The sequence below is a fragment of the Rana temporaria genome, chromosome 4 (genome assembly GCF_905171775.1).
Source record: "Rana temporaria chromosome 4, aRanTem1.1, whole genome shotgun sequence".
NCBI classification, from domain to species: Eukaryota; Metazoa; Chordata; class Amphibia; order Anura; family Ranidae; genus Rana; species Rana temporaria.
Genome location: NC_053492.1, coordinates 184,014,732 through 184,042,277, shown reverse-complemented (window position 1 = coordinate 184,042,277; position 27,546 = coordinate 184,014,732). Strand labels below are relative to the sequence as shown.

General features: G+C 53.6%; 1 protein-coding gene across 19 annotated transcripts in view; it reads left to right on the top strand.

The window, feature by feature from the left end:
- The window catches only part of DLG1 (discs large MAGUK scaffold protein 1), a 370,222-nt gene that overhangs the window by 324,938 nt on the left and 17,738 nt on the right, over positions 1–27,546 (top strand). For all 19 annotated transcript variants that reach the window (XM_040349479.1, XM_040349474.1, XM_040349473.1 and 16 more), the window contains 2 exons: positions 20,408–20,580; positions 20,690–20,799. In XM_040349479.1, the coding sequence (XP_040205413.1) occupies positions 20,408–20,580; positions 20,690–20,799 (283 nt within the window). The remainder of the gene's footprint in view (positions 1–20,407; positions 20,581–20,689; positions 20,800–27,546) is intronic.

The window sequence follows — 27,546 nt, the reverse complement described above, 5'->3', positions numbered from 1 at the left end:
AGTACAGACACCCCCCCCTCTCAGTACAGACACCCCCCCCTCTCAGTACAGACACCCCCCCCTCTCAGTACAGACACCCCCCCCTCTCAGTACAGACACCCCCCCCTCTCAGTACAGACACCCCCCCCTCTCAGTACAGACACCCCCCCCTCTCAGTACAGACACCCCCCCCTCTCAGTACAGACACCCCCCCCTCTCAGTACAGACACCCCCCCCTCTCAGTACAGACACCCCCCCCTCTCAGTACAGACACCCCCCCCTCTCAGTACAGACACCCCCCCCTCTCAGTACAGACACCCCCCCCTCTCAGTACAGACACCCCCCCCTCTCAGTACAGACACCCCCCCCTCTCAGTACAGACACCCCCCCCTCTCAGTACAGACACCCCCCCCTCTCAGTACAGACACCCCCCCCTCTCAGTACAGACACCCCCCCCTCTCAGTACAGACACCCCCCCCTCTCAGTACAGACACCCCCCCCCTCTCAGTACAGACACCCCCCCCTCTCAGTACAGACACCCCCCCCACCCCTCTCTGTACAGACACCCCCCCCCACCCCTCTCTGTACAGACACCCCCCCCCCTCTCAGTACAGACCCCCCCCCCCCCCCCCTCTCAGTACACACACCCCCCCCACCCCTCTCAGTACACACACCCCCCCCCACCCCTCTCTGTACACACACCCCCCCCACCCCTCTCTGTACACACACCCCCCCCCCACCCCTCTCAGTACAGACACCCCCCCCACCCCTCTCAGTACAGACACCCCCCCCACCCCTCTCAGTACAGACACCCCCCCCCACCCCTCTCAGTACAGACACCCCCCCCCACCCCTCTCAGTACAGACACCCCCCCCCCACCCCTCTCAGTACAGACACCCCTCTCAGTACAGACACCCCCCCCCACCCCTCTCAGTACAGACACCCCTCTCAGTACAGACACCCCCCCCCCCACCCCTCTCAGTACAGACACCCCTCTCAGTACAGACACCCCCCCCCCACCCCTCTCAGTACAGACACCCCCCCACCCCTCTCAGTACAGACACCCCCCCCCCACCCCTCTCAGTACAGACACCCCCCCCACCCCTCTCAGTACAGACACCCCCCCACCCCTCTCAGTACAGACACCCCCCCCACCCCTCTCAGTACAGACACCCCCCCCTCTCAGTACAGACCCCCCCCTCTCAGTACAGACACCCCCCCCCTCTCAGTACAGACACCCCCCCCCACCCCTCTCAGTACAGACACCCCCCCCACCCCTCTCAGTACAGACACCCCCCCCACCCCTCTCAGTACAGACACCCCCCCCCCCACCCCTCTCAGTACAGACACCCCCCCCACCCCTCTCAGTACAGACACCCCCCCACCCCTCTCAGTACAGACACCCCCCCCCCTCTCAGTACAGACACCCCCCCCTCTCAGTACAGACACCCCCCCCCTCTCAGTACAGACACCCCCCCCCTCTCAGTACAGACACCCCCCCCCCCCCCTCTCAGTACAGACACCCCCCCCCACCCCTCTCAGTACAGACACCCCCCCCCACCCCTCTCAGTACAGACACCCCCCCCCACCCCTCTCAGTACAGACACCCCCCCCCCACCCCTCTCAGTACAGACACCCCCCCCCACCCCTCTCAGTACAGACACCCCCCCCCCCCCCTCTCAGTACAGACACCCCCCCCCACCCCTCTCAGTACAGACACCCCTCTCAGTACAGACACCCCCCCCCCCACCCCTCTCAGTACAGACACCCCTCTCAGTACAGACACCCCCCCCCCACCCCTCTCAGTACAGACACCCCCCCCCCCCCTCTCAGTACAGACACCCCCCCCCTCTCAGTACAGACACCCCCCCCTCTCAGTACAGACACCCCCCCCTCTCAGTACAGACACCCCCCCTCTCAGTACAGACACCCCCCCCCTCTCAGTACAGACACCCCCCCCCTCTCAGTACAGACACCCCCCCCCTCCTCTCAGTACAGACACCCCCCCACCCCTCTCAGTACAGACACCCCCCCCACCCCTCTCAGTACAGACACCCCCCCCACCCCTCTCAGTACAGACACCCCCCCCACCCCTCTCAGTACAGACACCCCCCCCACCCCTCTCAGTACAGACACCCCCCCCCCCCCTCCCAGTACAGACACCCCCCCCCCCCCCTCTCAGTACAGACACCCCCCCCCACCCCTCTCAGTACAGACACCCCCCCCCCCACCCCTCTCAGTACAGACACCCCTCTCAGTACAGACACCCCCCCCCCCACCCCTCTCAGTACAGACACCCCCCCACCCCTCTCAGTACAGACACCCCCCCCACCCCTCTCAGTACAGACACCCCCCCCACCCCTCTCAGTACAGACACCCCCCCCACCCCTCTCAGTACAGACACCCCCCCCACCCCTCTCAGTACAGACACCCCCCCCACCCCTCTCAGTACAGACACCCCCCCCACCCCTCTCAGTACAGACACCCCCCCCCTCTCAGTACAGACACCCCCCCCCTCTCAGTACAGACCCCCCCCCCTCTCAGTACAGACACCCCCCCCCCTCTCAGTACAGACACCCCCCCCCCCCACCCCTCTCAGTACAGACACCCCTCTCAGTACAGACACCCCCCCCCACCCCTCTCAGTACAGACACCCCCCCCCACCCCTCTCAGTACAGACACCCCCCCCCACCCCTCTCAGTACAGACACCCCCCCCTCTCAGTACAGACACCCCCCCCCCTCTCAGTACAGACACCCCCCCCTCTCAGTACAGACACCCCCCCCCCTCTCAGTACAGACACCCCCCCCCCTCTCAGTACAGACACCCCCCCCCCCTCTCAGTACAGACACCCCCCCCCTCTCAGTACAGACACCCCCCCCCCTCTCAGTACAGACACCCCCCCCCCTCTCAGTACAGACACCCCCCCCCTCTCAGTACAGACACCCCCCCCCCTCTCAGTACAGACACCCCCCCCTCTCAGTACAGACACCCCCCCCCCTCTCAGTACAGACACCCCCCCCTCTCAGTACAGACACCCCCCCCCTCTCAGTACAGACACCCCCCCCCCCTCTCAGTACAGACACCCCCCCCCCCTCTCAGTACAGACACCCCCCCACCCCTCTCAGTACAGACACCCCCCCCACCCCTCTCAGTACAGACACCCCCCCCACCCCTCTCAGTACAGACACCCCCCCCCACCCCTCTCAGTACAGACACCCCCCCCCCCCCCCCTCAGCACACACCCCCCCCCCCCCCCTCTCAGTACAGACACCCCCCCCCCACCCCTCTCAGTACAGACACCCCCCCCCCCCCCTCTCAGTACAGACACCCCCCCCCACCCCTCTCAGTACAGACACCCCCCCCCACCCCTCTCAGTACAGACACCCCCCCTCTCAGTACAGACACCCCCCCTCTCAGTACAGACACCCCCCCCTCTCAGTACAGACACCCCCCCCTCTCAGTACAGACACCCCCCCCTCTCAGTACAGACACCCCCCCCCTCTCAGTACAGACACCCCCCCCCTCTCAGTACAGACACCCCCCCCTCTCAGTACAGACACCCCCCCCCTCTCAGTACAGACACCCCCCCCCTCTCAGTACAGACACCCCCCCCCTCTCAGTACAGACCCCCCCCCCCTCTCAGTACAGACACCCCCCCCCTCTCAGTACAGACACCCCCCCCCCACCCCTCTCAGTACAGACACCCCTCTCAGTACAGACACCCCCCACCCCTCTCAGTACAGACACCCCTCTCAGTACAGACAACCCCCCCCCCCACCCCTCTCAGTACAGACACCCCCCCCCCCTCTCAGTACAGACACCCCCCCCCCCCTCTCAGTACAGACACCCCCCCCCCTCTCAGTACAGACACCCCCCCCCCTCTCAGTACAGACACCCCCCCCCCCTCTCAGTACAGACACCCCTCTCAGTACAGACACCCCCCCCCCACCCCTCTCAGTACAGACACCCCCCCCTCTCAGTACAGACACCCCCCCCTCTCAGTACAGACACCCCCCCCTCTCAGTACAGACACCCCCCCCCTCTCAGTACAGACACCCCCCCCCTCTCAGTACAGACACCCCCCCCCCTCTCAGTACAGACACCCCCCCCCCTCTCAGTACAGACACCCCCCCCCCCTCTCAGTACAGACACCCCCCCCCTCTCAGTACAGACACCCCCCCCCCCTCTCAGTACAGACACCCCCCCCCTCTCAGTACAGACACCCCCCCCCCCCTCTCAGTACAGACACCCCCCCCCCCTCTCAGTACAGACACCCCCCCCCCACCCCTCTCAGTACAGACACCCCCCCACCCCTCTCAGTACAGACACCCCCCCCACCCCTCTCAGTACAGACACCCCCCCCCCCCCTCTCAGTACAGACACCCCCCCACCCCTCTCAGTACAGACACCCCCCCCACCCCTCTCAGTACAGACACCCCCCCCCACCCCTCTCAGTACAGACACCCCCCCCACCCCTCTCAGTACAGACACCCCCCCCCACCCCTCTCAGTACAGACACCCCCCCCACCCCTCTCAGTACAGACACCCCCCCCACCCCTCTCAGTACAGACACCCCCCCCACCCCTCTCAGTACAGACACCCCCCCCACCCCTCTCAGTACAGACACCCCCCCCACCCCTCTCAGTACAGACACCCCCCCCCCTCTCAGTACAGACACCCCCCCCCCTCTCAGTACAGACGACACCCCCCCCCCTCTCAGTACAGACCCCCCCCCCTCTCAGTACAGACACCCCCCCCCCCCCTCTCAGTACAGACACCCCCCCCCCCCCTCTCAGTACAGACACCCCCCCCTCTCAGTACAGACACCCCCCCCACCCCTCTCAGTACAGACACCCCCCCCACCCCTCTCAGTACAGACACCCCCCCCACCCCTCTCAGTACAGACACCCCCCCACCCCTCTCAGTACAGACACCCCCCCACCCCTCTCAGTACAGACACCCCCCCCCCCCTCTCAGTACAGACACCCCCCCCTCTCAGTACAGACACCCCCCCCTCTCAGTACAGACACCCCCCCCTCTCAGTACAGACACCCCCCCCTCTCAGTACAGACACCCCCCCCTCTCAGTACAGACACCCCCCCCTCTCAGTACAGACCCCCCCCCCTCTCAGTACAGACACCCCCCCCTCTCAGTACAGACACCCCCCCTCTCAGTACAGACACCCCCCCTCTCAGTACAGACACCCCCCCCTCTCAGTACAGACACCCCCCCCTCTCAGTACAGACACCCCCCCCTCTCAGTACAGACACCCCCCCCTCTCAGTACAGACACCCCCCCCTCTCAGTACAGACACCCCCCCCTCTCAGTACAGACACCCCCCCTCTCAGTACAGACACCCCCCCCTCTCAGTACAGACACCCCCCCCTCTCAGTACAGACACCCCCCCCTCTCAGTACAGACACCCCCCCCTCTCAGTACAGACACCCCCCCCTCTCAGTACAGACACCCCCCCCTCTCAGTACAGACACCCCCCCCTCTCAGTACAGACACCCCCCCTCTCAGTACAGACACCCCCCCCACCCCTCTCTGTACAGACACCCCCCCACCCCTCTCTGTACAGACACCCCCCCCCCACCCCTCTCTGTACAGACACCCCCCCCACCCCTCTCTGTACAGACACCCCCCCCCACCCCTCTCTGTACAGACACCCCCCCCACCCCTCTCTGTACAGACACCCCCCCCACCCCTCTCTGTACAGACACCCCCCCCTCTGTACAGACACCCCCCCCACCCCTCTCAGTACAGACACCCCCCCACCCCTCTCAGTACAGACACCCCCCCACCCCTCTCAGTACAGACACCCCCCCCACCCCTCTCAGTACAGACACCCCCCCCCCCCCTCTCAGTACAGACACCCCCCCCACCCCTCTCAGTACAGACACCCCCCCCCACCCCTCTCAGTACAGACACCCCCCCCACCCCTCTCAGTACAGACACCCCCCCCCCCTCTCAGTACAGACACCCCCCCCCTCTCAGTACAGACACCCCCCCCCTCTCAGTACAGACACCCCCCCCCCTCTCAGTACAGACACCCCCCCCCTCTCTGTACAGACACCCCCCCCCACCCCTCTCTGTACAGACACCCCCCCCCACCCCTCTCTGTACAGACACCCCCCCCTCTGTACAGACACCCCCCCCCTCTCAGTACAGACACCCCCCCCCTCTCAGTACAGACACCCCCCCCCCTCTCAGTACAGACACCCCCCCCTCTCTGTACAGACACCCCCCCCCACCCCTCTCTGTACAGACACCCCCCCCCACCCCTCTCTGTACAGACACCCCCCCCTCTGTACAGACACCCCCCCCACCCCTCTCAGTACAGACACCCCCCCCACCCCTCTCAGTACAGACACCCCCCCCACCCCTCTCAGTACAGACACCCCCCCCACCCCTCTCAGTACAGACACCCCCCCCACCCCTCTCAGTACAGACACCCCCCCCACCCCTCTCAGTACAGACACCCCCCCCCCCCTCTCAGTACAGACACCCCCCCCTCTCAGTACAGACACCCCCCCCCTCTCAGTACAGACACCCCCCCCCCCTCTCAGTACAGACACCCCCCCCTCTCAGTACAGACACCCCCCCCCTCTCAGTACAGACACCCCCCCCCTCTCAGTACAGACACCCCCCCCCTCTCAGTACAGACACCCCCCCCTCTCAGTACAGACACCCCCCCCCTCTCAGTACAGACACCCCCCCCCCTCTCAGTACAGACACCCCCCCCCCTCTCAGTACAGACACCCCCCCACCCCTCTCAGTACAGACACCCCCCCCACCCCTCTCAGTACAGACACCCCCCCCACCCCTCTCAGTACAGACACCCCCCCCCCCCCTCTCAGTACAGACACCCCCCCACCCCTCTCAGTACAGACACCCCCCCCCCCCCTCTCAGTACAGACACCCCCCCCCCACCCCTCTCAGTACAGACACCCCCCCCCACCCCTCTCAGTACAGACACCCCCCCCCACCCCTCTCAGTACAGACACCCCCCCCCACCCCTCTCAGTACAGACACCCCCCCCACCCCGCTCAGTACAGACACCCCCCCCCACCCCTCTCAGTACAGACACCCCCCCACCCCTCTCAGTACAGACACCCCCCCACCCCTCTCAGTACAGCCCCCCCCCCCCCTCTCAGTACAGACACCCCCCCCCTCTCAGTACAGACACCCCCCCCCCACCCCTCTCAGTACAGACACCCCCCCCACCCCTCTCAGTACAGACACCCCCCCCCTCTCAGTACAGACACCCCCCCCCTCTCAGTACAGACACCCCCCCCCTCTCAGTACAGACACCCCCCCCCTCTCAGTACAGACACCCCCCCCCCTCTCAGTACAGACACCCCCCCCCCTCTCAGTACAGACACCCCCCCCCCTCTCAGTACAGACACCCCCCCCCTCTCAGTACAGACAACCCCCCCCCCCACCCCTCTCAGTACAGACACCCCTCAGTACAGACACCCCCCCCACCCCTCTCAGTACAGACACCCCCCCCCTCTCAGTACAGACACCCCCCCCCCCACCCCTCTCAGTACAGACACCCCTCTCAGTACAGACACCCCCCCCCACCCCTCTCAGTACAGACACCCCCCCCACCCCTCTCAGTACAGACACCCCCCCCCTCTCAGTACAGACACCCCCCCCCCTCTCAGTACAGACACCCCCCCCCTCTCAGTACAGACACCCCCCCCTCTCAGTACAGACACCCCCCCCCTCTCAGTACAGACACCCCCCCCTCTCAGTACAGACACCCCCCCCCTCTCAGTACAGACACCCCCCCCCACCCCTCTCAGTACAGACACCCCCCCCCCTCTCAGTACAGACACCCCCCCCCCTCTCAGTACAGACACCCCCCCCCCTCTCAGTACAGACACCCCCCCCCCTCTCAGTACAGACACCCCCCCCCCCTCTCAGTACAGACACCCCCCCCACCCCTCTCAGTACAGACACCCCCCCCACCCCTCTCAGTACAGACACCCCCCCCCCCCCTCTCAGTACAGACACCCCCCCCCCCCCCTCCCAGTACAGACACCCCCCCCCCCCCCTCTCAGTACAGACACCCCCCCCCCACCCCTCTCAGTACAGACACCCCCCCCACCCCTCTCAGTACAGACACCCCCCCCCACCCCTCTCAGTACAGACACCCCCCCCCACCCCTCTCAGTACAGACACCCCCCCCACCCCTCTCAGTACAGACACCCCCCCCCCCCCCTCTCAGTACAGACACCCCTCTCAGTACAGACACCCCCCCCCACCCCTCTCAGTACAGACACCCCTCTCAGTACAGACACCCCCCCCCACCCCTCTCAGTACAGACACCCCTCTCAGTACAGACACCCCCCCCCCCCCCTCTCAGTACAGACACCCCTCTCAGTACAGACACCCCCCCCCCACCCCTCTCAGTACAGACACCCCCCCCACCCCTCTCAGTACAGACACCCCCCCCACCCCTCTCAGTACAGACACCCCCCCCCCCCCCTCTCAGTACAGACACCCCCCCCTCTCAGTACAGACACCCCCCCCTCTCAGTACAGACACCCCCCCCCCCCTCTCAGTACAGACACCCCCCCCCCCTCTCAGTACAGACACCCCCCCCTCTCAGTACAGACACCCCCCCCCACCCCTCTCAGTACAGACACCCCCCCCTCTCAGTACAGACACCCCCCCCTCTCAGTACAGACACCCCCCCCTCTCAGTACAGACACCCCCCCCCCCTCTCAGTACAGACACCCCCCCCCTCTCAGTACAGACACCCCCCCCCACCCCTCTCAGTACAGACACCCCTCTCAGTACAGACCCCCCCCCCCACCCCTCTCAGTACAGACACCCCCCCCCCCCCTCTCAGTACAGACACCCCCCCCCCCCTCTCAGTACAGACACCCCCCCTCTCAGTACAGACACCCCCCCCTCTCAGTACAGACACCCCCCCCTCTCAGTACAGACACCCCCCCCTCTCAGTACAGACACCCCCCCCTCTCAGTACAGACACCCCCCCCCCCTCTCAGTACAGACACCCCCCCCTCTCAGTACAGACACCCCCCCCTCTCAGTACAGACACCCCCCCCCTCTCAGTACAGACACCCCCCCCCTCTCAGTACAGACACCCCCCCCTCTCTCAGTACAGACACCCCCCCCTCTCAGTACAGACACCCCCCCCCTCTCAGTACAGACACCCCCCCCTCTCAGTACAGACACCCCCCCCTCTCAGTACAGACACCCCCCCCTCTCAGTACAGACAACCCCCCCCTCTCAGTACAGACACCCCCCCCTCTCAGTACAGACACCCCCCCCTCTCAGTACAGACACCCCCCCCTCTCAGTACAGACACCCCCCCCTCTCAGTACAGACACCCCCCCTCTCAGTACAGACACCCCCCCCTCTCAGTACAGACACCCCCCCCTCTCAGTACAGACACCCCCCCCTCTCAGTACAGACACCCCCCCCTCTCAGTACAGACACCCCCCCCTCTCAGTACAGACACCCCCCCCTCTCAGTACAGACACCCCCCCCTCTCAGTACAGACACCCCCCCCTCTCAGTACAGACACCCCCCCCTCTCAGTACAGACACCCCCCCCTCTCAGTACAGACACCCCCCCCTCTCAGTACAGACACCCCCCCCTCTCAGTACAGACCCCCCCCCCTCTCAGTACAGACACCCCCCCCTCTCAGTACAGACACCCCCCCCTCTCAGTACAGACACCCACCCCTCTCTGTACAGACACCCCCCCCCACCCCTCTCTGTACAGACACCCCCCCCCATCCCTCTCCGTACAGACCCCCCCCCCCCCCCCCCCCTGTACAGACACCCCCCCCCCCCCCTCTCTGTACAGACACCCCCCCCCACCCCTCTCTGTACAGACACCCCCCCCCCACCCCTCTCTGTACAGACACCCCCCCACCCCTCTCTGTACAGACACCCCCCCCCCCCCCCTCTCTGTACAGACACCCCCCCCCCACCCCTCTCTGTACAGACACCCCCCCCCCCACCCCTCTCTGTACAGACACCCCCCCCCCCACCCCTCTCTGTACAGACACCCCCCCACCCCTCTCTGTACAGACACCCCCCCCCCCACCCCTCTCTGTACAGACCCCCCCCCACCCCTCTCTGTACAGACCCCCCCCCACCCCTCTCTGTACAGACACCCCCCCCACCCCTCTCTGTACAGACACCCCCCCCACCCCTCTCTGTACAGACACCCCCCCCCCCCCTCTCTGTACAGACACCCCCCCCTCTCAGTACAGACACCCCCCCCCCCCCTCTCAGTACAGACACCCCCCCCACCCCTCTCAGTACAGACACCCCCCCCCACCCCTCTCAGTACAGACGCCCCCCCCCACCCCTCTCAGTACAGACGCCCCCCCCCACCCCTCTCAGTACAGACGCCCCCCCCCACCCCTCTCAGTACAGACGCCCCCCCCCACCCCTCTCAGTACAGACGCCCCCCCCCACCCCTCTCAGTACAGACGCCCCCCCCCCCCCCTCCCAGTACAGACGCCCCCCCCCCCCCCTCTCAGTACAGACGCCCCCCCCCCCCCCTCTCAGTACAGACGCCCCCCCCACCCCTCTCAGTACAGACGCCCCCCCCCACCCCTCTCAGTACAGACGCCCCCCCCCCACCCCTCTCAGTACAGACCCCCCCCCCCCCCCCTCTCAGTACAGACGCCCCCCCCCACCCCTCTCAGTACAGACGCCCCCCCCCCCCCCCCCTCAGTACAGACGCCCCCCCCCCCCCCTCTCAGTACAGACGCCCCCCCCCCCCCCTCTCAGTACAGACCCCCCCCCCCCCACCCCTCTCAGTACAGACGCCCCCCCCCACCCCTCTCAGTACAGACGCCCCCCCCCACCCCTCTCAGTACAGACGCCCCCCCCCACCCCTCTCAGTACAGACGACCCCCCCCACCCCTCTCAGTACAGACACCCCCCCCACCCCTCTCAGTACAGACACCCCCCCACCCCTCTCAGTACAGACGCCCCCCCCCACCCCTCTCAGTACAGACGCCCCTCTCAGTACAGACGCCCCTCTCAGTACAGACGCCCCCCCCCACCACAGACGCCCCCCCCCCACCCCTCTCAGTACAGACGCCCCCCCCCACCCCTCTCAGTACAGACGCCCCCCCCCCCCCCCTCTCAGTACAGACGCCCCCCCCCACCCCTCTCAGTACAGACGCCCCCCCCCACCCCTCTCAGTACAGACACCCCCCCCACCCCTCTCAGTACAGACGCCCCCCCCCCACCCCTCTCAGTACAGACGCCCCTCTCAGTACAGACGCCCCTCTCAGTACAGACGCCCCTCTCAGTACAGACGCCCCCCCCCACCCCTCTCAGTACAGACGCCCCCCCCCACCCCTCTCAGTACAGACGCCCCCCCCCCACCCCTCTCAGTACAGACGCCCCCCCCCACCCCTCTCAGTACAGACGCCCCCCCCCACCCCTCTCAGTACAGACGCCCCCCCCCACCCCTCTCAGTACAGACGCCCCCCCCCACCCCTCTCAGTACAGACGCCCCCCCCCCCCCCTCTCAGTACAGACGCCCCCCCCCCACCCCTCTCAGTACAGACGCCCCCCCCCCCCCCTCTCAGTACAGACGCCCCCCCCCCCCCCCTCTCAGTACAGACGCCCCCCCCCACCCCTCTCAGTACAGACGCCCCCCCCCACCCCTCTCAGTACAGACGCCCCCCCCCCCCCCCTCTCAGTACAGACGCCCCCCCCCCCCCCTCTCAGTACAGACGCCCCCCCCCCCACCCCTCTCAGTACAGACGCCCCCCCCACCCCTCTCAGTACAGACACCCCCCCCCACCCCTCTCAGTACAGACACCCCCCCCCCACCCCTCTCAGTACAGACACCCCCCCCCACCCCTCTCAGTACAGACACCCCCCCACCCAGTACAGATATATATAATGAGTCCTGGCCAGACGTATGTCATCGCTGATGGCGCAAATGGCGACGCCGGACCAGCTGCTGACAATCCCACAATGGAAGCAGAAGGGGGTCAAATCTGTTATTTGTAATCATGTTTAATACATTTTCAGATTTTTCTATTTTAAAATTACGATGTGCCTCTAAAGTCCATGTTTTTTGCTCTTACCAGTATTCTCAGTTAGGACATTAGCACACTTTTTGTAGCCACAACGCCATCTTGTGGTGATGCATAAAATCTTAGTTTTCACAGGCTATATTTATCGGCGCTGCCTCAGAGGGGGCGGGACGAGTGCTGTCAGAGTAAATACAGGAGAATCTCCTGTTTACTCAGCGACATCTGTAATTGTGTCCAGCTCCCTTCTCCTGTGCACAGCTATACTGTATATGTGCACTGCATCTCACACACAGCCCCCCCCCCCCCCCCTGTGTGAATGGGGCTTTTTTTTTTCCTGATTTTCTCATGTATTGGGATATACTATGAGAGAACACTGGGCAGGAACCTATGATTAGCTCCTCCCATCCTCTATATGCCCACTGGCTACAACGGAACAGTGTCCCTCCTAGGTAGTGATGTCACTAGATTTCAGTAACCACACCCACTGGCTAATTTTTGTCTCAGAAGGAAGTAGAATAAAGGTAGAAATACTGGATTTTTTTTTTTTCATTTTGAGACAACGCTGAACTTGGCTCACATTAATGATTGCAGGGGATAATTTTAGTGTTAGGGTAGACTTCCACTTTAAATTTAAGATACTAACTTCTTACAAAGCCATCCACAACCTGGCCCCCAGCTACATCACTAACCTAGTCTCTAAATACCAACCTAATAGTTTTCTTTGCTCCTCCCAAGACCTCCTGCTCTCTAACTCCCTTGTCATCTCATCCCATGCTCGCCTTCAGGACTTCTCCAAATCTTCTCTCATCCTCTGGAATGCTCTACTCTGATCTGTCCGACTTTCTCCTACTTTGTCCACTTTCAGACGATCCCTGAAAACTCAGCTCTTCAGAGAAGCCTATCTGCCCCCAACCTAACTGTACATCACATCCACAGTTATTACCTATTGTATCTCTTGACCTTCCCTCTTAGATTGTCAGCTCTAAGGAGCAGGGCCCTCTGATTCCTACTGTATTGTGTATCGTAGGAGAGACAATGCTGGATAGGAGAATAGAATAATACAGGAATGTGTTATTTTTAAAAAAGTATTATTATTTTTTTTATAAGTTGCTCATGGCCATTTCCACATACTATGAGATAAGTACAGTTAGTGTGGTTTTGTTAATTTAGGACAGGAATGTCAAATGTAGATTAATGGGCTGCATTGAATTAATTAAATGGGCAACATTACAGCTACTGAAAGCTGGACTTGCATAATTCCAGAAAAGTATTACAGTACTCCTATAATTGACCTGCTAATACCATCTGAAACCAACAACATCTTAGGGACCTTACATTGAAAATGTGACCAGTCTACGAACATTGAAATATTCCATATTCCTAACAAGCTGTAATTAAAGTGATTTGTAAATCTTTTTTTCTTAAATATAAATAAAAACATTTTATATTTTCCTCCTCTGTGGAGTGAATTTGCACAGAGCAGCCCGGATCCTCCTAGAAAAAAAAAACAGTAAGTAAACTGTTGACGCTATATAAATCCTGTATAATAATGAGTCATGACTCGTCACTAAGGGACACCAGTCACTGTAGCACACCCTGAAAGTCCATCTCGCACCCCAGGTTGGGAACCCCTTCTCTAAGCCATTCCTACTATTTTGCTATGTTGTGTTAAGACCACCTATTTTTTTTAATGGGCTGCTAATGCACCAAATCGCACAATACAAGTTGAATATTTGGCAATGCACTTTTCTCTTCGCTGCAACACACATTATGGGAGCTCGAACAGGTCCAATCTGATCAGTCAGTTTCTGACAGCTTAAAAATATCTGCTGTGAGGGCTGGCAGGCTGCCAAGATTGTGCAGCGATTTTAAGTAAAGAGGAATGATGTGATTTCCCTGCCTCTGTTGAGAACAGGGGTAGGCAACCTTTTGAGCATAGTGTGCCGAAATTATTTTCTAAAGAAATTAGAGTGCCAGCTACATAAAAACAGGCTAACTTCACACTCGCACAAAAAGGAATTTTTACCAAGTAAATTCTGTAAACGATCTGAATATTACAAAGGAATGAATATTGAGCTTTGCACCTTCACACCTCAGATTACCCCAATTCCTGCACCATCACATTACCCCAATTCCTGTACCATCACAACTCGCATCACCCCAATTCCTGTACCAACACACCTAACGGACTCAATTTCTGCTCCTTCAGATTTCAAATACGCTAAATAATGCAAGTTCAAACCTCTGATCAGCCCAATTTCTGCACCTTCAAACCCCTGATCAGCCCCATTTCTGTACTTGCACCCATAAGGTCACACCTAACAGACTCAATTTCTGATGCTTCAGATCTCAGAAAAGCTCCAATTCCTGCACCATTAAACCTCAGACTCAATTTTTGCACCTACACATCACAAACCCAATTGCTGCACCTTCACATCCCTGATTACCCCAATGCCTGCACTTCCAGACCACAGTTCACCCCAATTCCTGCATCTTTACGCCTCAGATCACCCAAATTCCTACACCTGCACACCTCAGATCACCCCAATTCTTGCACCTTCACACATCAAATCGGTCTCAGTTCCTGCACCTTTAGATTAGTAGTTCCCAATAGATGGTTAATTGCCAGTCCAAAATGAGTGGGCAGATTGGAGCGTCCGAGTCAACGCCAATACCAGTTGTGGCCTGTCTGATGTGGGGGTGCAGTAAAAACATGTCAGGAGGGCGGAGGATGGGAGATCAGCAGTTTGTAGAGAAGTTTACAGGGGTCAGCAAAGCTGAGGAGGGGGTCATTAAGATTGAAAACAGGGTTTTGCGGGACAGTAAATGGGCCAGCAGGGAACAGTATAGGGTCAGAAAGACAGAGGACAGGATCAGCAGAGCATAAGATGTGGTCAGCAGGGGTCACTGCTGACAAGGCACTCAGCAGAGCTGTTTCTCCCTACTTTATGCATAGCAGAGATTTGACTTTTTTTTTCCGATACAACCTTGATCTGCACAGTGAGTAGCTGGCTGTTGCAGCTGTGCTGCGTTTGAGTATTTTTCACAGGTCAGAATTCCAACAGCCAACGACACACTGCACAGAGGGAGGTTTTGTCTAAAAAAGCATCAGATTTTAGCTGTGGGCAGTGTTGGTAAGAGCAGCTCATCTGCATGTCCTGTTTTGAGTCTTAGTGCCATGTATGGGAGGAGTCGCTTACCAACCTGGGCAGTGCATCCATTGTGGGCAGGGGGGTGCACCACCCCCCTAGATCCAGCCCTTCTCAACACAGCTTCCAAAATTTAGCTGCAGGCCAACCAAGTGAAGTGGGTGGTAACAGAGGCAGATGGGAAATGAGGTGATAGAGAGCCAGCCATGGTCGCTCCTGTGTACCTAGCTGTAACCACCAGCTGGCTTTCCTAATATATTGGGAGTGGGTGATCCAGGCTTCCATTGTATGTCATCAACAATGCGGCTGCGTGCCATGTCTGGCAGGGGTTGCTGACCCCCTGCTTGAGAACTGTGAAGATGAATTTCCCTACAATACCTATAGCAGAGGTTCTCAACTCCTGTCCTCAGGACCCACTAACAGGCCAGATTTTAGGTATTACCTTGGGGAAATGCAGACAAGAATACTACAATCACTGAGCAGCAAATGATATCACCTGTGATGTATTTCAGTTATCTTGCAAACCTGGCCTGTTGGTGGGTCCTGAGGACAGGGGTTGAGAACCACTGGCCTATAGATACCCAGGTGAATGTGGTTTCTGTTTTAAAATGTTTACTACTAAATATTGTATATAGTCTGGTAACAGATTCCCTTTCAAAGGAATATAGTGTTTTTGTATATTTCTGATTCAATTATATTTTTTTTGTTTTCATTCACTTGTAGCATAGTTATTTTGAAATATATACTTTTGTAATGTTTACTATTACCTGCAGCCAGTAAATGTTGCAGTCAAGTCAGTTTCCCCACCACGTTGAAATATGTCCGTCGACACGTGGATGAATAGATGATGCAGCTGTTGTGGTTTGTGATAATAAAGACAATCCATCTAGTAGTCCTCACAGAGCAGTTTTTAATTAAAACACTTAGAGCCGGTTCACACTGGGGCGACTCGTCAGGCGACTCAGCCACCTGACAAGTCGCGTCTCATTGTATTCAATAGAACCGTTCTAATAGGAGCGTCGCAAGTCGCTCCGACTTAGAAAAAGGTTCTTGTACGACTTCGGGAGCGACTTGCATTGACTTCTATACAGAAGTCATTTTGCAAGTCGCCCCCGAAGTCGTGCCGCCCCAGTGTGAACCGGTTCTAAAAGATGCATTTGTGGATTGTGTCACCTCCTCAGTTAATTGGTGTGATTCAGATTCTACAATAAACATATATTCTATAAAAAAAAATCCCACCTTATTGGAAGGGAGTCCACTGACTTACCTGCCACATCACTACAGATACGTTAAATTTCACCCCGGCACAATATCTCCACCACCACACTACATTCTCGCACATCATACCATCAGTCCCTAGCCATGCACCTAATCAATGTAGCGGAGATGTGTGTACCAGTACACTGGTTCTCCACAACCCCGCCAGCTATAACCGATTGACTTAAATGAGTAGGTAAAATCGCACACATGGAGAAACATGTACATGAGGCAAAAAAGAAGCCGACCAAGTATAGATCTGTTAGGGCTTGTTGGCACCACTATGTGGAAACAGTCTATGCACAAAACATAGCTCGCTCATAATCACCTTAGTTAGATACCATGAAAAAAAACAGAGAGGGTGGTCTTCCCCTTTTCTGTTCCTACTACGATTCCAACCCTTCTATTTGTATCTCCCCACCCCACTACTCCTCCTCCTCCTCTTCTTTTTTTTTTTCGATTTCTCTTTGTTTTTTGCTCCCAAAACCATTTGCGAATATACTACCTCACTACTACATTGTTAAAGAGTCTAAGGTATTGGGCAAGCAGATCAAGATTAATGTATTCTTTTGCTTCTGTTTCCTTATAACATTAGATGTAATAGGCTCCCACACCACCATTCGGTTGCTACTCAAGCTCCTCAAAGATTCTCTAGAGTATGATATTCCCCTTTTTTTTTTTTTTTTTCCTGGATTAAAGCTACACGTTAAGAATATGTCTTATTAGTTCTGATAGCCTGTAGCTAGTTCACCCAACCGAAGACACCCCTGGTTGAAAACCGTTTGCAATTACGGTATAGTAAAGATATTTCGGGGAAAGTGTTTAATACTGTTTATTCAGTTACTTTGTTTCCCTGTGTAGTAATTCATCCACTCTTTGTACGGTCTTTTCCTGCAGGTATATGAGCCCCATTTGACGACTTTATAATTGTACTGTCGAAACTGAATTGTTAACGCCAATGTATTTTCTTGAAAACTTTTGAAATAATATTGAAAATACGTTTTTGTGTTTTGTTTTTTCCGTACGGTCACCAGTGTCCCCGATCACCACCACACCAGTTACATGATGATGTTGTACTGCACTGGTGACAGTATGTGTCAAAAAAAAAAAATTGAAACTTTTTTTTTCATTTATAATTCATGATCCAAAAACTTATGACAAAAAAACCTGCCATGCCTCTTACTAAATACATTGGACGGTCTACATTCTAAAAAGGGGTAATTTGGGAGTTATTTGTACTGTCCTGGCATTTTAGGGCCTCATTAAATAACATGGTCCGTCAGTACATCAGGATTGATCAATTTTCAGATATATACCCAAGTATGTGTACTCTATCCTTCCTACAGACTAAATGATATACACTGATTTGTTATTTTGACCAAAGAAATGTAACGGAATAAATTCTGGCCTAAATTTTATGACAGTTATTTATTTGCAAAATTTATAACCAATAAAGAAAAACATCCTTTTTATTTATTTATTTTTTCAATCTTTTTTTTTAGTTAATTTAGCAACATAAAAAAACCCAGTGGTGAATTGAATACCACTATAAGAAATCTCTATTTGTGTGAACAAAATGATAAACATTTAGTTTGAGTACAGTGTTGCATGACCGCGCATTTGTCATTCAAAGTGTGACAGTGCTGAAAATTGGCCTGGGCAAGAAGGGGGTGAAAGTACCCTGTATTGAAGTGGTTAATCAAATTAATAAAAGTAGGCTTAAACAACCACACGTCAAAAAACTGTTAGTGCTTTTATGACCAGTTGTTGCCCATCCATCGAAATAATGCTTAAGGATGCCCCACAGTATAAGAATCTGTTCCTGTTTTCTGTTCCTTACCATAAACATAAGAGGACTTTTTAAGTGGGACAAGAGATTTTGAGATTTAAGAATCAATGGACATTTTACTAATTGGAAAATGGTTTTCCCTTTGTTTAACCACTTCCTGCCCGGCCTATAGCAAATTGATGGCCAGGTGGTGGTTCAGTTATCCTGACTGGATATCATATGACGTCCAGCAGGATAACAGCCACCACGTGGCCTTGGGGGCGCGCATCGCGGTGATCAGTAGTGCGGTGTGTTAGTCTGACGCATCGTTACATTGATCTCGGTAAAGAGCCTCCAACGCAATCAGACGTGTCAAACATGGCTGATCACGATGAAAACAGGAAGAGCCATTGATCCGCTTTTCCTCGCTCATGTCTAACAGACGCGAGTATAGAAGAGCTGACTAGCTGCTCTCCTGATGCCAGGACCACCAGGAATGCCCCCCCAGACCCTTAGGGAAATGCCAATCTGTGCCCGGGCAGCTGCCAATTGGTGCCCACCAGTAATGCCTGCCAGTGCCACCAGGGATGCATATCGGTGCCATTTATCAATGCCCATCAGTGCCACCCATAAGTACCCATCATTGCTCATGAGTGCTCATCAGTGATGCATATCAGTGCCATCTAATTGGCGCCACCTTATCCGTGCCAATGAATGAAGGAGAAAACTTGACAAAAATGTATAAAAGGAAGAAAACAATTTTTTTTTCTTTATTTCCCAAAATGTTCAGTCTTTTTTTGTTTAGCAAATAAATAAAAACCGCAGAGGAGATCAAATACCACAAAAAGAAAGCTCTATTTGTGGGAACAAAATGATAACAATTCTGTTTGGGTAAAGTGTAGCATGACCATTGTCATTCAAACAGCGCAGAAAGCTAAAAATTGGCATGGGCAGGAAGGGGGGTGTAAGTGCCTGGTATTGAAGTGGTTAAAAAAAGTAAACAATATATATCTATCAATAATGCCAGAAAAGTACAAACACCCCTTAAATAATGATTTTGGAAAATGGGCACCCCAAGATCTCAGTTTTTGACACTTTTTATTTAAATGAGTGAACACGCTGGTATTGAGGTGGTTAAAACAAAGACCTTGCTAATAGAGCACTAGGTACAGTGCAGACAGGTCATTAACAGCGGGACGAAGGGGTGAAATGATGGAGATGAAGGGGTTCTTATGCATAAGAAAAGTGAAGGGTTGATATTCAGATCCCATAATACAGGATAGAGATCGGATGTATAAGAGAGGAGGGGGGTTAAAGGGTTAAAAAAAATGTTCTGCTGCTGATCTATCCCAGCGATACACGACTAATGAATGACTCATTTGTTCCTCTTACCCCCCCTTTCTTAATTTTGAGAGGAATTTGGCTGGTCCAATATAAACATTACACTGGTTTGTGCATTGCAGCATATGGTATCTATACCTATACCAGCCACTGGCGTCTCTCTGAGACTTTAGTGGACTCCCAGCTCTATTCATTTGGCTGGGCCACCACCCACCTACACCTCCATAGGGTGCACTGCTTATCACTATAGTGATTTATTTATTATTTTTCTTTTACAGGATATATTGGTTATTAATATTTTAGCAGTCTGTGTACACTGTATAGCACATGCATGTGCTGCATATATAGATTGTGGCACTGATTGGTGTATTGTAATTCATTGCCAGTAGCACACACCTGCACAGTCTTTCTTATTAACACTACTCGAAGTAGACCGCTGGACATCCAGCCACTTACAGCCACACAGGTTGCACTTACACTTACTTTGAGTACACTCTAAGTGCACTAGGCAGCGCCGCCACCCCACCTACATCTACTTATAAACATTATACTGTTTACATTTATGATCGCTGTGATTGAAGATCACCTGGTACGTGGCCACTCAGATTAGTTCTGCACACTGTCTGTGAACTCAACCGTCTGATGAGAACTGGCCACCTGAGGATGATTTCTGCAGTGCCATTTATAGACTGCACTGCAAAAGTAAGCGTCCACAACTTTTTTAGATGTACAGCGGTAGATGAGTGCGATGATTACGAAATATGAAAGACCAGTTTAAACCTTTAAACATTTATTGAAAAAAATAATTGACGATGGTCATTATAGTTTCCCTTTATGTGAATCTGTTTTACTTCAGATACGACTCGACCGAAACGAGATTATGAAGTAGATCGGAGAGATTATCACTTTGTCACTTCCCGGGAGCAGATGGAAAAGGATATTCAAGATCACAAATTTATAGAGGCAGGTCAATACAATAATCACCTGTATGGCACTAGTGTACAGTCTGTGCGAGAAGTGGCAGAAAGGGTATGTATTTTTTTTTTTTTTTGTCTTGTTTTGTTTTTATTGCTGTATTCAATGATGGGTGTTATTTTTGTTTTCTATCTAAACTGACCTACTCCTATTTTTTTCCCAGGGAAAGCACTGCATACTCGATGTTTCTGGAAATGCAATTAAAAGATTACAGCTAGCCCAATTATACCCAGTTGCTATCTTCATAAAGCCTAAATCAGTGGAAAATATAATGTAAGTATTGAGCTGACTGGCAATCAATACCAATATTTAGCAAGATTGCAAAATGCACTATGGCTGTACGTTGGTTGTGTATACTTTGCTAATCAAACATAACTATGTGCAGCTCTGTTGGAAGTAGTAGCTAGGCTTAACAATTTTGAAGTAAAACTTTTGTTTCCGAAAGATAAATATTTGAAAAAATATATATAATTTTTTTATTGTACATTGTGGGACACAGAGGAACCATATTGATCGTTAATGGTTTATGTGCCACCTAATAGGTGAAAAGACAAGCGGTCCTCCACAATATAACCCTCTCTCCTCTCATACAGGAAGTGCTTCAGTTCCTTTTCCAGTGTTTTAAGGGGATGGTCACAGGTGTGCAGCTGTCTGCGCAAAAACGATGTGCTCAGGATGGTTCCAGTAGGGATCATGAGTTTGGTGCTTTCCAAATCCATTCCTATGGCTAAAGCCCCACTTGGTTGAATAGGTTGACATATGAGGATTGCCTGTAACACAGCCATTCAGTGCTGGAACCTGTGTATACAGAACCCCTCACAGTACTTAACTGATCAATGTGTTTACAGAAGGGTGCTCTACAGGTCTAGATTAGTGTACACCAGGAAAGAGGGATTTCGTTTTTAAAAGGTCCTGTGTGACATTGCCATCATGATGGGTAAAGATTGTTTCACGACTCTCTAGGTCAAAACATGCAGCGAGATTGGAAAGTCCCTAGTAGCCTTGGTCCCAGGAGTTTTTTTCTCACCCCTATTGTGTTGTATGCTACTGGTCCTTCCTACATGTTCCACTAAATGTTAGTGTTTGAGGCTCAGTTCATACCTTCCCGGCCGTGGATCGCACAGGAATTTGGCCCTGAAACATAGCCAAAAATGCGCAGCGTTTCTGTGCAGTGTGCTCCGCAGCCACCCCGAAGCCATGTGAACCAGCTCCATAGAGTGCCTGCACCATTCTCCTGATATGCGAATTGTATGCTGCATTCGCTCTCTGTTGCCGTGGATGTCTTGAAGGATTCCAGTCAGCAGATCTTGCGCCTGGGACTTTGTCCATCTATATGCACAAGCTTTAATCTGCAAAGTTTTCCTGCAACAAGTTATTGGCAGTTTTTTTTCCCTTCCTTGGGGAACTTCTATTTGGGACAGAGTTGGCTCAGTATATCCAAAAGATTTCAGGAGGTAGTTCTCTTGCCTCTCATGGAAAGTGTTTTAGAGGGCAGCGATTGCTTTTTCAGGATCTGCTACCTCTAGACCAGGGATATGCAATTAGCGGACCTCCAGCTGTTGCAAAACTACAAGTTCCATCATGCCTTTGCTTTTGGGCTTCATGCTTGTGGCTGTGAGTCCTTCTATGCCTCATGGGAATTGTAGTTCTGCAACAGCTGGAGGTCTGCTAATTGCATATCCCTGCTCTAGACAGTCTTTTTGGTGGTCACAGGCCTCAGGGACAATTTTTTATAAGAAGATCTGGGCCCCTAAGCCAACGAAGCCAGATTCTAAGTCCTCCACTCTATGAAGGGGTGCTCCCAATCGCTTGGGTGGGGGGACAGTTGCTGCCATTTGCATAGGTATGGCAAAAGGAAGTTGCAGACGAGGAGGTTTTTTTACACAATCTTTTGGGGTTACAGGTTGGTGTTCCAAGATTCCTCTGCCACTTGTTATGCATTCAAATGTTTTTGAATCTGCAAAATTAGGTTTTTGCTTTTTCAGGCTCCAGAATAACTGTTTTCACAAGGACTGCTTATACCAGGGATATGCAGTTAGCGGACCTCCAGATGTTGCAAAACTACAAGTCCCATCATGCTTCTGACTCTGGTGTCATGCTTGTGGCTGTCAGAGTCTTGCTATGCCTCATGGGAATTGTAGTTCTGCAACAGCTGGAGGTCCGCTAATTGCATATCCCCGGCTTATACCATTTCCGGAGGCCAAATGTTTTTTTGGGTTTTGCTTGAATCTCTTAACTGTCCCAAATCCAAATGGTGATGTATGGCCAATATTCAACTTAAGTTCTGTGTGTTTTCGAAAGTTCTAGGCAGTGGTACTGTCATTTCAGCTAGGAAATTTCCGGTGGACATAAATGATGCTTATCTGCATGTCCCAATTTTTCCTCTTTGTCAGCCCAGTTTTCTCAGTTTGTGGCCCTGCCTTTCGAGTTGTCATGGCTCCTCGGGTGTTCATGCAGATTTTGACCCCGGTCTTGGGTTTGTTAGGATTCCAGGGGGTACCCATTCTGGGTTACCAAGATGATCAGAGAGCAATCTGTTCAATTACTGGAGCACAATATGGCTATTGCAGTTAAACTCTGGAGAGGTTCGGCTGGGTTCTCAGTCTCAAGAAGTAGTCATCGGTTCTATCTCAGAGACTGGAATATCTGGACTCGATCTGGTACAGTCTAGTCATGATTCTTTTCCCACAGCAGGGAGCAGTGAAGAACTGAGAAATTCTATGTCTTCCTTCAGATCTGAGGTATTCCTCTGCATGAGAATATTAGGGAAGATTGAGGCAGTTCCATTGGCTCAGTTTAGTTCTAAGCCTCTACAGAATGTCCTGTTAGCATGGGGCAGAAGAACTCTGTCAATGGGCTCTTGCATGTTTTCTACGGTTAAGCACGTTGAGGTCTATGGACTTGTGGATTTCTCCTCTGGGGCTGGAGATAGGGAAGCTGTTTCTCCACATTATTGGGAAGGTTCTGATGATGGATGTCGGCTTAGCCTCTACAGGAAAGTTTATTAATCTATTGTCTGTACCTTTTGAGAAACCCAGTTGGTGCCTGGCATCGGATGAAGAAGTTGAAGGGTCTTATCAGGCAGAGTCCAGTCAGACAGTACTACAGACGTGGCATATATCAATTTTTAGGGGCGTACCTCGAGTTGAGTTGCTCAAAAGTAGACGGGGCTCATTCTGTCCTGTGTAGATTACCATGTTCCTGCTCTGATATAGAATTGGCCTCTAAAGGGTATATGTAGTGTAAAGTAAAGTAAATTAAAAGTATCATCATCCAGGATTCTAAATAGAATAGAGATTGGAATTTGGATCCCAAGCCAAAAACCAAAGAAGGGGGGGTTGTGGGCAGTTGGACTATTGCGGTACGGTGAGCAGTTGTAAAAAATGCACATGTAAGGTAAGATATACATTTTATTAATATAAACAATAAGCATACAGACAAAAATACAATTTAAAATGGTGTCACCACAGTATTCAACCCCTAGGAAGGGGAAGGTCACAGTGGGAATAGGGGTCACTAAGGTTCTCTCTACTAGTTTCGCGGCCATAGCCGCTTCGTCAGGAGAACAATCTGAAATTAATTGACAAACAATCAGTAATTAAACAAGTGACAGGCATAGGGATACACGATCAAACCTGACTAAAAAACATAATATATGGGAAGGAACAAGGGTTGAGCTGCTTACCTACAACCCCCATTGTCCGCGGGGGCAGGAGTAACCAGGTGAGGTCTCCCGTGGCGACCGGGGGGGGGGGGGGGACGTATGTGCGAATGGACTTAAAATCTGTACAAAGTAATAGATAGAAAATGGGGGTATAAGGAAACCGTAAAAGGTTAAATATGGCAATTGACAATTGAGCTCCAGAGGGAGGTGCACAAAATGGTGATAATTCAATAAAAGGGTAAATTAGTGAGGGCAGTGAGAGTGCAAGGTGAGACAATAGGGGGAGAGGAGATGAAGGGGAAAAGGGGGAGGGGCTTGTGGGAGAGGGGGGGGGCTTGTGGGAGAGGGGGGGAGGGAACCAAGGGAAAGGAGGGGGTCTAAAAGGGAGGGAGGGGAAGGAAGACAGGGAGGGCAGGGGATAAGGGAAGGGCATGAAGGAACCAGTGGGTAGGGGAGGGAAAGAGGGCAGGGGAAGGGCAGGGAGGTGGGTGCTAGTAAAACAGGGTGTAGGGGGAGATACCTGTACTGGTAAGTGACAGAGGTAGGGGGTCCCCGGGAAGGGGACCCAGGCGGAGCTGGTGCTTAGACAACATGGTAGTTGAAGGAAGCAAGGGCACTGCTTGGTGCATAAATGAAAAGCACAAACAGATGCACCTGGAGCTGGAGATTCATAGCCAGGGTAGCCTAGATAAATGGGGGAAGGAAGGATTAGTCCCCTGAATGTATGGGCCAGTATATGGGCTGGGGTGTGATAGAGAAAGTCCATCTAGGTAAGAGGAGGGTACAACTTACTGTCCACTAGGTGGAGTGACGGCAATCCTGGGACCGGCGTCCATCACATACAGGGCAGGAGAAACCTGTTTAAATATCCCGGCTCAAGTGACGTCGGTGCACGGCGACCAGCGCACAGCATCACTGAGACTGACCGCCCGCGTGACGTGATCGCGATGAAGTCACGATTGCGCCCGTGCACTGCAAGCAAGGCATAGCCTTGTCAGTCCAAAGGCGGGTGGGGGACAGCCCCGGGGCGGGGCTGTCGGCCCCATCAAGGCGGGCACTAGGTCGCCACTGGAGAGGACACACTGGGACAGCCCAGCCGCGGAGATGGTGGGGGGAGGGTGGCAAAGCAGCTCAATCCTTGAAAAAAAACAATTGATAAGACATAATATAACAATAAAAGGTAAGTATATAGTAAACATATAAAATGCAAACTGATATCAATGAGATACAGTGATGTACAATAAAGATATAGGCATAAATTGATGGTAAATGCCACTGGGATCACAAGTAGTGTATTTAACAACCGTAAACACAATTACCTGTAAATCGCACAGGTAGAAGAAATAAGGATAAAGTTAGAAAAATTACAAAAAGAGGCTAGTGAAGTTGCAAGGCTAAGTGCGGCAGCCCACTGGGGAGCTAGACCACATAGCTCCTACCCGTGGTAGTTACCGCAGGTCGCCATGCAGGGGCCCAGGTGTATTATCCACCTAATCAATATGAGGGCTGGAGATAGGGAAGTTGTTTCTCCACATTATTGGGAAGGTTCTGATGATGGATGTCGGCTTAGCCTCTACAGGAATGTTTATCAATCTATTGTCTGTACCTTTTGAGAAACCCAGTTGGTGCCTGGCATTGGATGAAGAAGTTAAAGGGCCTACCAGGCAGAGTCCAGTCAGACAGTACTACAGACGTGGCATATATCAATTTTTAGGGGCGTACCTCGAGTTGAGTTGCTCAAAAGTAGACGGGGCTCATTCTGTCCTGTGTAGATTACCATGTTCCTGCTCTGATATAGAATTGGCCTCTAAACCGGGGATATGCAATTAGCGGACCTCCAGCTGTTGCAGAACTACAAATCCCATGAGGCATAGCAAGGCTCTGACAGCCACGAGCATGACACCCAGAGGCATGATGGGATTTGTAGTTTTGCAACATCTGGAGGTCCGCTAATTGCATATTCCTGCTCTAAAGGGTATATGTAGTGTAAAGTAAATTAAAAGTACCATCATCCAGGATTCTAAATAGAATAGAGATTGGAATGTGGATCCCAAGCCAAAAACCAAAGAAGGGGGGGTTGTGGGCAGTTGGACTATTGCGGTACGGTGAGCAGTTGTAAAAAATGCACATGTAAGGTAAGGTAAGATATAAATTTTATCAATATAAACAATAAGCATACAGACAAAAATACAATTTAAAATAGTGACGATCCATATGTGTCACCACAGTATTCAACCTCTAAGAAGGGGAAGGTCACAGTGGGAATAGGGGTCACTAAGGGTGTCTCTACTAGTTTTGCGGCCAAAGCCGCTTCGTCAGGAGAACAATCTGAAATGAATTGACAAACAATCAGTAACTAAACAAGTGACAGGCATAGAGATACACAATCAAACCTGACTAAAAAACATCATATATGGGAAGGAACGAGGGTTGAGCTGCTAACCTACGACCCCCATTGTCCGCGGGGGCAGGAGTAACCAGGTGAGGTCTGCTGTGGCGACCAGGGGGGGGGGGGAGGGGGACGTATGTGCGAATGGACTTAAAATCTATGCAAAGTAATAGATAGAAAATGGGGGTATATGGAAACCGTAAAAGGTTAAATATGGCAATTGACAATTGAGCTCCAGAGGGAGGTGCACAAAATGGTGATAATTCAATAAAAGGGTAAATTAGTGAGGGCAGTGAGAGAGTGCAAGGTGAGACAATAGGGGGAGAGGGGAGATGACGGGAAAAAGGGGAAGCGGGGGGGGGGGGGGGCTTGTGGTTCCTGCTCTATCTGCAGTTCACATTCCAGGAGTAGAGAGCTGGTAGGTGGATTTTCTCAGTTGTCAGCAGTTGTCAACAGGGGAATGGCTTCTCCAACTGGAGGCGTTCGAGGCACTTTGTTGACGATGGGGCAGGCTAGATGTGGATCTGTTAGTGTCCTGATCCAATGCAAACATGGAAGAAGTGGAAGTGGATGGACAGCCGCACTCCAAAGGAACTTGAAGAAGTAGTCTTTATTAATAAGAACTGGACATATAAATCCAAAAATACAGTCACATGAGGGGACATCCGACGCGTTTCGCACACTGTTGGTGCTTAGTCATGGCTCAGCACTAACAGTGTGCGAAACGCGTCGGCTGTCCCCTCATGTGACTGTATTTTTGGATTTTTATGTCCAGTTTTTATTAATAAAGACTACTTCTTCAAGTTCCTTTGGAGTGCGGCTGTCCATCCACTTCTTCCATGTTTGCCTTGTGCATTGCCAGCACCTTCGACTCCTGAGAGGTTCTTCTAATTGTCTGTCTGCTTAGATCCACCTGGAGCGGTGATTCCTTTCCCTGATCCAATGCAAAGCTGACGGGTTTGTCTCC